The sequence below is a fragment of the Triplophysa dalaica genome, chromosome 17 (genome assembly GCF_015846415.1).
Source record: "Triplophysa dalaica isolate WHDGS20190420 chromosome 17, ASM1584641v1, whole genome shotgun sequence".
Classification (NCBI taxonomy): domain Eukaryota; kingdom Metazoa; phylum Chordata; class Actinopteri; order Cypriniformes; family Nemacheilidae; genus Triplophysa; species Triplophysa dalaica.
Window position 1 is genome coordinate 16,770,134 of NC_079558.1, and position 15,556 is coordinate 16,785,689.

Sequence of the window (15,556 nt, forward strand, 5' to 3'; positions counted from 1 at the left end):
GTGTTTTAATGTTACTAAATCCAGACGTTAGTTCCGGGTTGAAGTGGGAATGATCGAATTTCCGAGATCACGTGACGGCAGAAGAAGTCTCTCCCGCCCTCGTATGTTAAGCAGCGAATCCTAGTAAAGCTAAGGTCTGCTCATAAATATTATATTTTGACGTACAGCTCTAAACTGATTGGCTGAGGACAAACGCTGGCATGTGGGCGTTAGTCATTCGCCGAATCTCAAGGAAGGTAACCAAGCAACGTCAGAATGGACTAATTAATAATCATGAGTGCGTCCCTTGGTCATAGTAGGGTTTGCAATTCCGCGCTCCGCCCGTCAGATTAGCTACTGGAAGACCGTCAGTTAGTCAGACCGTCGGAAGTTTTCGGGTGATGGGCTGAAGGTCCAGCTTAAACGGACAACACACGGCTACATACGAGTTTTTTACAGCTGTGTACGAGTTTGTAAGTTATCTCTACTTATATAAATGTGCTATAATTAATTAATATTTAAATATTACGCTTGGACGCTGTCTTGCGTAGTGAAGTAGTTACATATTTACCTGAGGGCTTTATTACCTCACTTTATGCAAAAACCTGTCGCTCCAGCAAGAGCTTGTTACATTATTTACTCGATATCTGGAAACATAATATAACCGATAGATTTATCATGTCTGGAAATGTGGGATTGATGCGTTATGTCTGTGTCATGCCTGTGTATGTGCGTCTCAAAGCCTAGTGCACTTCTCTACATTTCTGTCTATCATGGGCATAAACAACAGTAAAGCATTTTACAGGGTCTGGGTATTTTACAGTACAGTACTGTGGCAGTACATCGTGCTTTTAGATATCACAGTACTGTAAATGCTACATGTTGCTAAATGGTTGTCAGTTCCACAATATTTTCACGGGCACGTCAAAGACAAACACGGTACCAGCATCGTACAAAAACATGGTGGTAGTTGGTATCATGGTATTTTGAGTGAGTTTTGGGATACAAATATTAATGTTATAAGGTCCGTTTTCATATTATTGTGACAGCTGTTAATACATCAAAGATTATACAGTATATAGATTTCTCGCCTCAGCGCTCAGCAGTCTTTGAGACTGGATGTAGGAAGTATTTCTTGTGTTAGATCATCTTTTTAACCTGTTTGGAAGGTTTCTACATTTACAATTCCCCACACTTGGTTTTATTAAAAACATTATGGCATACACTTTTGCCATCTTCATTATTTAACATATTATTAACAAAACTGAATTATTATTTACACACTCTCATGTTTTTACGAACTTTTCTTAAATATACAAAAAAAGGAACTTGTGTGTAGAAAGCAATTTTGTAGTTGGAAAAAAAGCATCATAAAATGTGTAGGTGCACCCAATGCGCTACATTTCACATCTTCTGAAGCCGTACAATAGCTTTGTGTGAGGAACAGTTCTACAATTCCATCCTGTATTTCACACACTTGAACAAGCAGATTAAGTTTGATTACAAACCACCGATGCTGTCAAACCTGGTGCACAAATAAGGGAATAAGGTTGGAGGGTTGAGGTGAATGGAAGATTTTCGGTGATTAATTTACGAGTCGGGGGGCACGGTGGCTTAGTGGTTAGCACGTTCGCCTCACACCTCCAGGGTTGGGGGTTCGATTCCCGCTTCCGACTTGTGTGTGTGGAGTTTGCATGTTCTTCCCGTGCCTCGGGGGTTTCCTCCGGGTACTCCGGTTTCCTCCCCTGGTCCAAAGACATGCATGGTAGGTTGATTGGCATCTCTGGAAAAAATTGTCCGTAGGGTGTGAGTGAGTGCGTGAGTGAATGAGTGAGTGTGTGTGCCCTGCGATGGGTTGGCACTCCATCCAGGGTGTATCCTGCCTTGATGCCCGATGACTCCTGAGATAGGCGCAGGCTCCCCGTGACCCGAGGTAGTTCGGATAAGCAGTAGAAAATGGAATGGAATGGAATTTTTAGTCTGTACGTTCCAAAATATCAGGAGACGTCATATAGCTCACCAGTGGTAGTACTATGCGCCCTAAGGTTTTCAGATGTTTCATTAAAAGCATGTTGTTCACATTGTTTCCTTGTTTCAGTTTTAACTCTATGCCGCAGTCTGTCATGCAATCCAATGTGACTAATGAATGACATTTTAAACTGTGCAGATTACTGCAACAGGGATAATACATTAATATGACCATTTTTTTAAAATTATAGAGGTTTTATCAGAGTAGAAACGTAGGTGTTCAATCTAATAGTTTTGGAATGAAAAAGCAGGAAACCGTTTGAAAAAGTAAATGGTGTCATTGCGCATGACATTATACCCAAGGTATTTTACTTGTAAAATGTGCTTGACCTGTCAAACAAGTATGACAAGTGTATCAAAATATGGTTCCTTGAATGTACTCTCTCAAAAAATAAAGTAAATTAAGCCATGTATGGATTGTTGTGGAGTGCATGAAGTACATTATGGTATTGTGACATGTTTACATTGTGTTCATCTTGGGACTTTTTAGAAAACAGAAAGGTTTTATCCACAGCGTCAAATGGAATGTAAAAACTAATCTCAAAACTGCTCGGAATACAGATAGAGCCTTATAATTCCAAGGTGAAGACTGGTTTTCTATCTAATAACACCACATCTTACTCTGTAAGTCTTTTAACAGTGTATTAAGAGAAGTTGAAGTCTGATGATGTTAAGATATATTTCTAGTAGTTTTCGGTTTGGTTCGGTTCTGATTTGCTTGGCACATTAAAGTGTTTTTATTCTATGCTTATGTGACATGAACAGTAAGAAGTTAAGACGAAAATACTATTTGAGAGTGGACTGTCAACTGAGTGGTTGCCATTGTTGCTGTCCAGTTGCTTCAGTGTTCTGATTGAGTAGTTTCTAGTTTGTTACTTATTATTAAATTAGGTCAAAAACTCAATTTTTCTCTATAATATTTCTTTTCCTGCAGAAATTGCTCAGTTCCTTTTTTCAATGTAAATGTTTGGGGTTTTACTTCCTGTTTTATCTTCTGACCAAAAACATGGTACATGAATATAGTAAATATTCAGTCTCATGATAAAATAACCTTTATGCTACTAGTGACTACAATCACATACTATGACTGCACCATGGTACTTAGATAGCACTATTTGTATTCTATTTTTTAAGGATTTAGCCAAAAATGAAAATTCTGTCACCACCCCAAACAACTCACCCTCAAGATGTTCCAACCATTTTTAAATTACTTTGTTTTGCTGGACACAAAGGAAGAATTTTGAAAGAATGTTGGAAATTTTCAGTTCGGGGCACCACTGACCAGAAAAAAAAATACCTCGAAGGTTCCCCAGAATTGTTTGCTTTCCTAAATTCTTAAAAATATCAAATTTTGTATTAAGCAGAACAAAAAATATGACTAAAGTGAATGATGTCTTAAAAATGAAAAGTGCTAACATCATTCTGTGTGTTCAACAGTACAAAGAAATGTATACAGGTTTAGAACAACTTTAAAGTAAATCATGACGGAATTGTCATTTAGGGGTGAACTATCCCTTTTAGCTGGCATTAAAATTTAAAATTTTATAATAATATTTGTGCTTTTTGACTGTTGGTATCACGGTGTTGCTTGCTTTGAAACATACCTTCAAATTTTTCTTAATCCACATTTGGGCCACTAAACTATGCAATTTCGAGAGAAAAACTGAAATGTTATTGTCCAGAATTACATTGCTTTTTTGCATAATTTCTTATTTGCTCTGAAATAATGTCACATAAAAAATAAAAATAATAACACCACCAACCAAACGTATTGATGTTCCAGCACTGTATAACTGAATATTTTTTTGGTTTAAGTAAAATTCAATATATATATATATATCTTTATTTGGGGGGGGCGGAAAGCGGTGCACTTTACACAAAGGGGCCTTACAACGAAAAAGTTTGAGAACCACTGTGTTAGATAGTTCAGAAATATATCTATTCAAATTCGTACAAAACACTGCACCTGTGATATGTTAGTCAACCTCCCATTCTCTCTTCCTCTTTACACAGACACAAACACACAATGTGACTTTCAAATGTACCTTTTTTCTCATGTTTCTCATGACTTTATGGCTTCCAGTTATTTAAAGTCTTCTCAGTTGAATATGTCTCTCCGCACTGAAAAATAAATTGCATGACACAAACCACCAATCAGGCCATAAACAATATATTATTGTTTGTATGGACAAAAAATGAGGTTTGTATAAAAGAGATGTTACTTACTAACATACTTGCACATAGCATGTTTTATTTCTTCATTAGATTGCTGTATGTGCAGTGATGGATGCTTTGATAGTTTCAAAATGCACAATTTGTATTACATTTGAATTCCCCATTCATGTGCCATTTGACCTATAGGTGGTCAATCTGTCAGGGCCAGTATACCATTCTGCACCATCCCTGTTCATCAGTACGTACACAAAGGTCAAAGGTTAAGCAATGGATGGACCAAATCATTCCTACAACTCTGATGAATAGAGTGGGGACATGGGAACAGAGGATAAGAGAGCTCTCATGGCCCTAGAGATCACAGTCTTAGTTATAGTATGAAAAAGTATTATAGTTAATTCACTTCCTGTTCACAGGAGATTGAAGTGCACAACATATGACATGATCTTGTAAGGTCCGGCAGAATTTAAAATAGGGATGCACCAAAATGCACATTTTGGCTGATAACAATAACCGATAATTATTTAACACTTGGGTTCGATTACCGATATATTGGGCCAATATACAGTGTCTAAATATTAATCAGGGATGCAGCGATATGCAAATTTTGGGCCGAAAACAAATAATTTACTATTTAACATAATTTATCGTGCATCCCTACTTTAAAGTAATACAAGTCAGAGACTGAGGCCGTTTTCAGGTTGGGCTTGTTTGCTGCAATCTGAACTTGAGGGCGATTGTTCCCGGCGCCCCCTGCAGCGTTGGTTTGCTTTCACATTCAACTTGATTCTGTAAATCCCAAGTGCGTTTGTTTGTCTTACCTCATCAAAAATGTGCACGCAGCATGATAGAAAACAGAACACGTTGCGTTTTTATTAATTTGGTGTTATTATGCGCAGTAGAGTAAAATACATTTGGGTTTACTGTACCAGAGTTGCATTTGGACGCCTTTCTGGTCCTTACAAACAGACTTTTTTGAGGAAACAATGTTTTACCTTTGACCTGCCGCTCTGATTCCACTCGCAACACAGATATACGATGCAGGCTCACTCTTGCTCTCTAAATCATCAACAATATCATCTCTTAAATGTGTTTTATTGAAGGAAATAGCAGGTCACTTTACTTTCTAATCAAGTGCCCACCCGGGTCCTTGTCGCTTTCACGAACCGCACCTAAGTTAGTCCCGGGTTCGGTACCTTGGTCCGCACCCTAGTTCGCTTGAGAGCTTTCACATTAGTGATTCTTCATGCGATCCTTTCCCCTTTCCGAACTAAACTACAAGCGTGAAAGCCACCTGAGATAATGTACTTAAAGGCGGGGTGTCCGATTTCTCATAAGCGTTGTTGATGTTCAAATCACCTAAATAGATACACCTTTACCTCCATCTTTTGCTTTCTTCCATCCTGTGCACTCTGGTTGTTTTGGTACTTGGCCCAACTATGTATAAACAATTCAGAAATCGGACACCCCGCCTTTAATGAAAGCTGTGGCCTAATGACCAGTACACCATTTTTTTTTATTCTTATGGTTAGTCAGTTTGTCAGATTATGCGATTTTGGCTTCAAAATTCTTGTCAGATGCAAGAAACAATGTCAGACTATTAGTTGCCTTCCGACTATGACGTGCATGATGTCATGGAGAAAGGCAGAACTAGTGAGTGACTTCTACAAACAAGCGTAAACAAGCAGTGGCTTTCAAAGTGATGTGTTTTGTACTGGCTGTCGTCAGAATTCATTGTGTTGCAAAGTGCATCCGCTATTATTCACCAGCAGCATTTGCCTTTCTGTCTAGACCACTGTCATAAAATATTTAAACAATAGCATATACTTAAGGTTGGCGGAATGAAACTGTTCTGGGCAAACTCTTCGCCTGTCCATGCAGACTTGCATGGACAGAGTGGGAGCGTGTCAATATATGTCCCCGCACCTGGAGAACCAGAACAGTTTGTGATGAGTAACAGGATTAAATTAAATGATATGGAGGCAGATATGGAGGAGATGGGTATGAAGGTGAGTTTTGAGTGCAGAACAATTAAGCAGCTGATACCGAGCAAAGAAAGGCAAATTAAATAGGACGCAGTCTAATGTGTGTTTTATGACTATTGGTTTACGTTGATTAGCTGCACCTGATGTGATTGGCTGATGCAAGCCAGACTCACTCATGTGAGCTGCCAGAACTAACTCTACGCCTGATTTTATCATTCTGTTGTGGTATTTTCTTGAGGAAACAAAGTATTGTTGCCAAGACTCCTTGAAACTTCCTTCATTGCATAATTCCACATAGCAGCACAAATATCATTGTTTCTCTTTCATTTTACCACATTTGAAAGCTGCACAGCATTTGTGCTTCCACTGGTTTTTTCATAGATGTAAAAACATGCTAGTCTTTCTGTTGCGATGTAATGAATCAGTATTGGTTGTTGTTTACTATGACAAACTATACAGGGCAAAAGGATCTAATCTTGTGTCCTGATGTCCCACACGTTGTATACGAATCCCTACAATACACAAATTGAGGCAAAATCAGGCTGAATTCGTCTTTTAGCAAAACTGTTATTTTACATCAGCAACATCTACCTAAAGGATTGAAATCACTATGTATATTTACGCATTTAGCTGTTGCTTTTATCCAAAGGGTCTTGCAGTGCATTCACGCTATACTTTTTAAACAGTACGTGTATTCCCACAGCGCAGTGAACATGATGTTAAAGGGACAGTGCACCCAAAAATGAAAATTCTGTCATCATTCATTTACTCACCCTCAGATTGTTTCAAACTTGTATACATTTCTTTAATCTGCTGAGCACAAAGGGAGATATTTGGAAGAATGTCAGTAACCAAACAGATCTCAACCCCATTTACTGCCATAGTGGTAAAAATAAATACATGGGAGATCTGTTTGGTTACTGACATTCTTCTAAATATCTCCCTTTGTGTTCATCAGAACAATGAAATGTTTACAGATTTGGAACAACTTGATGGTGATTGTTGTTTAGAGGGGGAGAGGAGCTTAATGTTTATGATTAAAGATTAAGAGGGCAAATTAATTTGGAAAAAATAATTGTGTTTACTGATAAATAATTTATAATAATCAAGGCAACACTGTGTAAAACACTTAGAATTTTCATGTTTGATATCATGGTGAATTTAAGGCTCAGTTGTTGACATTGGTACATTTGTTTCATCATTGATGTGAAAGCTCAGTTCGTTGGCCATTCATTTTGCTTTTTTCCCATTTCTACCAGTTTGAATCAGCCTTTATAATGTAAGCTTAGAGTCCAAACAAATGAGGAAACTGGAAATTCATGAGGGAAATTCAGAGGGTCTAAAATGCTCATTAAAATTTGAGGGGCCAGTTTTAACCTACCTGAAGAATTTACGGCGGCTAAAACATCATTTGCTCTGTTACCATAGTGCTGTTACGACATTTCGAGAGGCTGCAGGTAAATGTGAAATTAAACCAGTGTCTACGGATTGCATCATTGCTGCTGTAATGTGTTATCAACCCATTTGTATTCATACAGTTTTGTGTTGGGTTTCATTACCCCAGAGGTCTAACAAGAAGTGGGTGTCATTTCTACGAAGCGTGACATCACAGAAAGTTTTACTGACACAAAGATGCAACAAAGATCTTCTAATCACTATCTTCTCCCCTATCTTTCTCTCTCTGTTTCAGGGTAATGCACAGGTTTAGAAATGCCATACGTAGATATTCAAAATCGAAATTGTGGCTTTCTAGACATCGAAGAAATAGAGAACAACGGCAAGTTTTTGCGCCGCTACTTCATCCTGGACACGGTGGAGGGCAGCCTGGTCTGGTACATGGATAACCCTCAGGTATCAAACCCTTTGGTCTCATTTATTTTGTTAGCATATAACTAAATTCAGTGGCTGAAGTATTAATTCAACTAATATTTCAATATTTGAAATGGCATTATTTAGTCAATATTGAAGATATTGTTGTTATATTTTCACAGAGTATTCTGTAGGATGATTTTATGTAGAAAACACTGAAAAAACTTTTGCTGAGTTTTCACAAGCAGGTTCACATTTTGTAATGAACAGTGTTCTAATTGGGAAATGATTTAAAGATAGAAGTCGTTTTGGCATGGAAAGGCTAATTTAGTAAGGACATTTGTTTTCTGTTAATGATGATAGCATTTTAAGCGTTACATAATGATACATTTGTTGTTTGTATGTTGTCAGTAGGTCTTTTATTTACAATTATTAAATATCAGACATTCCCCTAGCCACAGAGACTACAATACATACATACTATGGATATCAAAATATAAAATAAATGGCCTGATAAAAGATCATATCTTTCATTAATATTGTATATATGAAGAGTTTGGTTCCAAAATGATTTATTTTTCAAATATAATGTTTTTACTGTGCATTCCAGTTAATATCAATCAAACTGCAGTTGGTTTGTTTGGACTTATGCCATAACTAAAAAAATACAGCTAATTAACACTAAAATTTAGTTTAACAGTTAGTTAACAGGAGTAATCTCATTTTAGAGCCGAACTCTTCATATTTATATATAAATATATATATATATAAACACTGGGGTAAATTATATTAGTGAAATGGCTTCTGGTGGGTTTTGTTACTAAATAGTGCTAAACTTTACAGTCAAAATGACTGGTTATGACTGATATCCATATGAATTTTCATTTTGGGGTCTTTTTAGTCTTGATGTGATACTTGGTGTGTCTCTTTTGTCTGTTAGACTGATACTGTAAATGCTGATCACAAATTTGGAAATACTTTAATTAGGTTTGGCAACATAATTTGATATGCCCTGATCTATTGTTTTTTTTGGGGGGGGGGGTTAAGTGAGAAATATGTGGTTTGTAATTTAGCTCTGAAATCTCTGCTGACATGTTATTTTATTTAAAGTCAGCACCTGTCTGTTTGTTTCTATATAGTCTTACTGAGGGTCTTTCAATGGACATCTTGTCCTTCCAGCTTCTGCTCCCCAGACAGCATTTTTAATGGATGCTTCATCTAAATAATTTACTTCATGGCATCTCTATGTGCTAAAACTTTTATAAACCTCTGTGCAATTCCTCAACTTTTGAGAGAATGTTGTACTCTTGCTCTCTGTGAATTCTGTCCTTGTCTGCCCTAAAATACAACACACACGCACACACCTCTTACATCATTAAAGTCAGTGTGTATCCTTTGTCACACATTTGCTACGATTGTGTATCGTTTCACAAATGCAGGTGTAATTACTTGCTCTGAAATCTCTTTCTCTCTGCAGAATCTTCCAGAGGGAACATCTAACGTTGGCTCCTTGAAATTATCATATATATCCAAGGTTTGTCATTATCATCTATCTATCCATCCATCAATCTTTCTCTCTATCTCTAAAAAAACAATTATGTGGGAAAATGCCTTACAGCATTAGCAGAGGTCTGATGTGAATGATCAGACTTGTTCATACTGATATAAAGAAAACAGTATCCTAGATAACAGCAAAAGCAACCCTGAAGCTGATGGGCTGCAGTAGCTGCTGTGATGTCAGTATGAATCAAAATCTCAGAGAAACTTTCCAACCACATAACTGAAACCATGCAGTTCTAAATAAAAAAGTGGGGCAAACCAAGTGCTATAGGAAGGTAAAGTACTGGACAGATTTATGCCCTTACCTACATCACGCCAACAGAATGCATCTTGTAACAGTGTGTGCATGACATATTTTAAAGTCTATTTTATCTGATTTGTCCGATAATATTTTGTCATTGAAGGTTAGTGATGCCACCAAACTGCGTCCAAAGGCGGAATTCTGCTTCGGTAAGCAAGGGGTTTTCTCTCTTTTAAGTAAACAGTCTGTGGAAGATACTGTCACCAAAGGGGCTTGTCAGACCCTGACCCATAACCCAATATATTGTTCTTGAGAGCAGGGCTTAACACTGGATTTTCAGTTGTTGAAATGAGAATCTCTGTTACAAAGAAAGTAGTCTTAACCATTTTACATGCATGCATTTATCCAAAGGGGCTTGCGGTACATTCAAGCTATGCATTTTATCGGTATGTGTGTTCTCTGGGTGTTGAACCCACAACCTTATGCTATTTTTTCTCTTTTAGATAAATTTGAAAAATATAGAATTTGTTGCAGCCTGTTTAAAATGGTTCACTTTAAAATAAATGTATATAATCCTATAACTGTCAAAGTATACAAAAGGGATCCTATTGTGTTTTATTTATGAAGTTATACAGATGACAGATTGTCTATGTGAACTGTTACTTAATTTGCTTAAGTGTCAAAAGCTCTCTAATCCTCTTCTCATTTTCAGTCATCAATGCTGTAATGAGGAAGTTTTATCTTCAAGCAAATGATAAACAGGATTTAGTGGATTGGGTGAACGTGCTCAACAATGCCACCAAAATCACAGTAAGTCTGATCCTGAATCAGATTCAGTTTTAAAGGGGTCATTTCACGAAAAACCAGACTATATCCATATTTAAGGGCTTAAATCAGGTCTCTGGTGCATCTGCCAACTCTGTAAACGTGAAAAATGACAGATTTCGCTCACATTCTAAAGTAAGAAGCGGTTCTTATTATAATATTTCCGCCCCTTTCTTTGAACACACCGCCATTTTTGATTTTGCGTGTGTGAAGTTCTTACACCATGGCAAAAGTAAGCAAAGCAGAACAAATCATACTAACTGTTCTACTGTTGGCTGCACAGACCAATACAGAACACCGTTCCCAGCCTCACAGGAGACAAGAGAGCAATGTATTTATTTTGTTTTCAATGAAAATCCTCCACACTGAACGAGGCAAAGCTGCAAATAAAGACATTGTAAGGACAGGTATTTTTTAAGACCTCAGGGACCTGTGGCATCTTAAAAGTAGATCAAATATCACAGTGACACATTTGTCCATTCACTCATAGAAAGCAATGTGTGTGGCTTGCTAACACGCGACATGATTGTCCTGTGTAACGTTATTTTCACTTACAGAAAACCCAATGCGTTTGTCTTGAATACCTTCACTTATAGAAAACTGTGTGTATGGTTTGTAAACACGCGACGGGTTTGTTATGGTTTTCGCATTCGCTATATGTGACCCTTCTTTCTTGTTTTGTCTTTGGAAGCACAGGCTCATAGCCCTGGCTGCTTTTTCTGTTGAAAAGGGGGCGGAGACTAGCAGCTCATTAACACTTAAAGACACACACACACCAAAACAGCGAGTTTCTCCTCACATGCAAAACTGGGCAATTAGAGCATGGTATAATAAAAGATCTGTGGTGTATTTTGAGCTGAAACTTCAGACACATTCAGTGGACCCCTATGATTTATATTACATTAGTGTAAAAGTAGAAAACAAACTCCCCTTTAACGACTTATCTAGACTGCAGATACATTGTGGTGTACATCAAATAAAAATACAGATCTAAATATAGCTGCAAGCAGCATCACTTATTTGAGAAGAATAAGTGAAAACAAACTCAAAGTGCACAATTAATACACCAGCACAAAACACCAAAGACTTAGTGAGTCTCACCACTGAGCCAACATCCCACAAACGGGCTACTGAGCAAAGCTGATAGAGGTGTAAGTAGAGATATGTAACAATAACCAAAATTGCAGCTATGACAGCACGCAGCAACAAGAACGAACTGCATGTGAAAAATGTATATGTTTGAAAACAGTTGAGAGTATAATCACCATGTACACCTGATATATACAAGCAACACAAGTACCTCTTCGAATTCGAACCCCAACCTTGCGGTCTCGAGGCGTTTGCTTTACTTGATTAGGCAATCAGTTGACATAGTGTACTCTGCCTGCCATCCCTGAAGCGGCTGAAATGTGACAGTAGAGCAAAAGTAACAGATATAAAGAGAACAGAAGGAACAGATGTCTGAAGTGACAATCAAAAGAAAGTTTCATGTAATAATCACTTAATTTAACTTCTGTTCTGTCAATACTGGAGAAATTCAAACGTATCAGTCTTTACGATGCATAGTATTTCTGCACAAATGGATTGTAAAACCATTGTTAACCATTAATGTCAATGCAGCAGTTTATGTAAATTTATGAATAGTTTAATGAAAAAGGTAAGATTGCAACTTTCATTTTTTTTTTTTGGTCAAAGCAAGAAGTTGTTGTATGTGTATTGATCAGTAGCCCAGAGGCATTGATGGCATGCCTACAGAAAGTGCTGTGTAGTGTCAGTCTATACTAGCAGACAGTGCATCACTGCATCTGTCCACATGAGCAGAGAGAGATTGCAATCAAGGATATTCAATTAAACAGCTCCAGTCACTGCATTGTTTGTATAGCTCAAATGAAATACTGTAAGTAATATGCATGTTATCAGGGTGTCCATAGGGTCTTAAAAGTTGATAAATAATACATTTAGAGAAAATGAAGACCCTTAAAAAGGCATTGACATTACAATGACATTAAACAATATATACATTTTTTTAATAACTTTTAATATGTGTCCAAAGCGGTCATATGTTACAGTTTGCCTGAATTAAATCATTCCGTAGGCGAATAGTGAGAGGTCCATTTACCCAGTTTTTCAGTTTTGAAGTGTATTATCAGTGCACATGCCATTTCTTTGTTACTTCCAAAAAATGTCCAAAAAGAATGATGGTGACCATTCTACCGATAGTTTACAAAGCAATACAATAAGTCAAATAAAATCCCCCACTTAAATTAAAAAACAAAATGTGACGTCTATATATCAAGCTAGTTTGTCTGTCGTAGTGTCTCTGAATTTTCACCTGTGTCTCAGATATACTTACACGTACACATTTGGGACTCTTTTTGATATGTTTCTTCCAATTGTCAACAACTAGCGATAAACTACGAGTCATAAACTACTCACCCGGCTCAAAACAGTGAGACAGGCTTAGGCCAGCTGAATCTTTGGCTGTTTCTTTTAGCTATTCACTTTGCAGCTATTTTACAGTTCTCATGTTTCTGTGTTTCTTCTCCAGGTGCCAAAGTCAACTGAGCAGTGGTCTCATACATCAGAAGTGGTTGCCGACGCATTGGGTGCCACGAAACAAATGTCCTATAAAACAGAGATCGTTGCAGGAGTTCCCATCATCACCACCACGCAGGTCAGCAGCTGTTATATAGTTTAACCAAAATGTTAAGTTACGATACACGATATCTACTAATAATATAAATACATACCATAATCGTTTAGGGGTAAGATGTCTAACTATCCGTTGTAACACCATTCAACTTTCCCCACGTGATGTAAAATAACGTGGGAGTCTGTCCTCACCAAAGTGTGGATTATTATCTGTGTTTGAGTTAATGTAAACACCCAGAGAGAAGCCACTGACCGGCAGCTGCCCATTCCGCCCTAGTACCATCTGGAGATTCCACCTCTCTTTTCAGCCCAAGATTGGCAAAACTTTTGTTCAAATTTTTATCATAATCTGTGGCGGTAATAATAATCTCAAAGGAAAAGACGTTGTTAGCAAGGAGGACACATAAGGGACGCCCACTACTTTATCATTCTAAATTCCATTTCACTCGAAAATGGGTAAAAATACGGAAGTAAAAATGATCGCAACTTCCGGTTCCTGGGGACTTTAAGATATTTGATGTTTTCAGGAGAAAGGGGAAGGTCTGAATGGAGCCGACAGGAGCGGATCAAGAAAACCTCACGGTGCGCTGCCATATTACCTGAGCCGTAGTTACCAGGACCAGTCGGTGATCAAAGCCGGATATTGTGTTAAACAGGGAGCTGTGGTGAGTGGGGAAAATGTGCATGCACCAATGACATCTTAAAATACCGTTTAGGATGGCAGCTCACTATGTTTCGGAAAGGAACGTAGTCTCAAGTGACTGATTCGTAACAGTCGAGATTTTCTGCAATTCAAGACAACTGATTTTAGTCTAGTTTGAAAATAAATAATAGAGTTTGTTACAGTAATATGCAATATTATAAATAGCATTAACTGTAAACACAGTACGCAAATAGGAGGTAAAATAGTCCAGTAAGGCCTCTGTGATACCTTAGTTTGAGTAGTTTTATACCTGAAATGTTCAATTCTAGGATTCATATGTGTGAGTGCTTTTTTTGTCTCTGTTAAGATGAGAAACTGGAAAAGAAGATACTTCATACTGGATGACAAGAACCTCAGCTACTTCAAATCAGATATGGTCAGTCTCTCTCTCTCTCTCTCTCGCTCTCTTCCTGTACACAGTCAGAGTCCAGCATACTGATGCTGTACAGCTTGAACCCATTGACCTGATTTGCTGATTTGCTGATGATGTTTTCATTGTGTTTTGCACCTGTGCGTCTATGAGCTCACATCTGATAAGTGAAAGTCTGGCCTTTGTTTTGTTTCTGGCATCTGAACATATGTCTAATCACATAGAAAAAATGAAGCATCTTAACACATGTTCCCACAGAATTGCAGCAGTGACTGCAAAAAGTGAAAGCGTGTGGCCAATGGAGGTGTGCGTGAGTGGGTTCACTAAGCTATAGTCAGGGAGTCAGGGAAAAGCTTGTAAATAAATTAATGTTTTATTTTCAATATGTAAAGTGCAAGTTTCACTGAATAGGTTGGGTTATGGTGTATTTGGAGTTCAGTTACATTATATATTATAGTTAGCTTTATTGCAAAAACATAAATAGCTAAGAATGGTTTGTGTGTGTGTGTGCTTACACACGTATTCGTGGTTGTTTAAACTTGTTCAGTGTTGTAAATTCCTCTAGCTGTGTCACGGCAGGGCTCGCTGCTTCTTAAAGGGACAGTTCACCCAAAAATGAAAATTCTGTTATGAGATACTCACTCTTTACTTGGTCCTAACCTGTATCCTGTATAAATGTCTCGTTCCGTAGAACACAGAGAAAGATATTTGGACGAATGCTTGTTACCAAACAGTTCTTGGACCCCATCGACTACGTTGGAAAAATCACAATGGTATTCAAAAGTGCCCCAGAACTGTTTGCTGTCCTACATTCTTCAGAATATCTTCTTTTGTGCTCAACCATGGGAGTCAATGGGGTCCAAGAACGGTTAGGTTACAACTATTCTCCCATTTCTATTTCTCTGTGTTCATCAGAAATAGATTTATACAGATTTGGAACAACTCGAAGGTGAGTAAATGATAACTGAATGTTTTGTTTGCATCAGTTTAGTTAGTGCTACACAGAAGTCAGAGCTTCCCCTTACACAACTATTAATGTAATTCCAGGCCACCCTTGAAGCATTTTACTGAATGAAAGTGTAAAATATTCTACAGCACTTTTGCACCGTATACATGTGTCAGTTTAGGCGCCACCTACAAATCTAAAAGGCCGCCCACGTACCTGAACACTTATCATAAATTATAGCACATTAAATGACATTCACATACATTTGTAAATCAAAAAACGAATT

General features: G+C 37.6%; 1 protein-coding gene across 5 annotated transcripts in view; it reads left to right on the top strand.

Annotated features, from left to right (window-relative positions):
• Nucleotides 1-304: 304 nt before the first annotated feature.
• Nucleotides 305-15,556, top strand: part of plekha1b (pleckstrin homology domain containing, family A (phosphoinositide binding specific) member 1b) — a 28,821-nt gene continuing 13,569 nt past the window's right edge. For all 5 annotated transcript variants that reach the window (XM_056770893.1, XM_056770891.1, XM_056770894.1 and 2 more), the window contains exons 1-8: nt 305-452; nt 7,855-8,015; nt 9,451-9,507; nt 9,938-9,983; nt 10,487-10,584; nt 13,148-13,273; nt 13,779-13,916; nt 14,262-14,330. In XM_056770893.1, the coding sequence (XP_056626871.1) occupies nt 7,875-8,015; nt 9,451-9,507; nt 9,938-9,983; nt 10,487-10,584; nt 13,148-13,273; nt 13,779-13,916; nt 14,262-14,330 (675 nt within the window). In that variant the 5' untranslated portion in view covers nt 305-452; nt 7,855-7,874. The remainder of the gene's footprint in view (nt 453-7,854; nt 8,016-9,450; nt 9,508-9,937; nt 9,984-10,486; nt 10,585-13,147; nt 13,274-13,778; nt 13,917-14,261; nt 14,331-15,556) is intronic.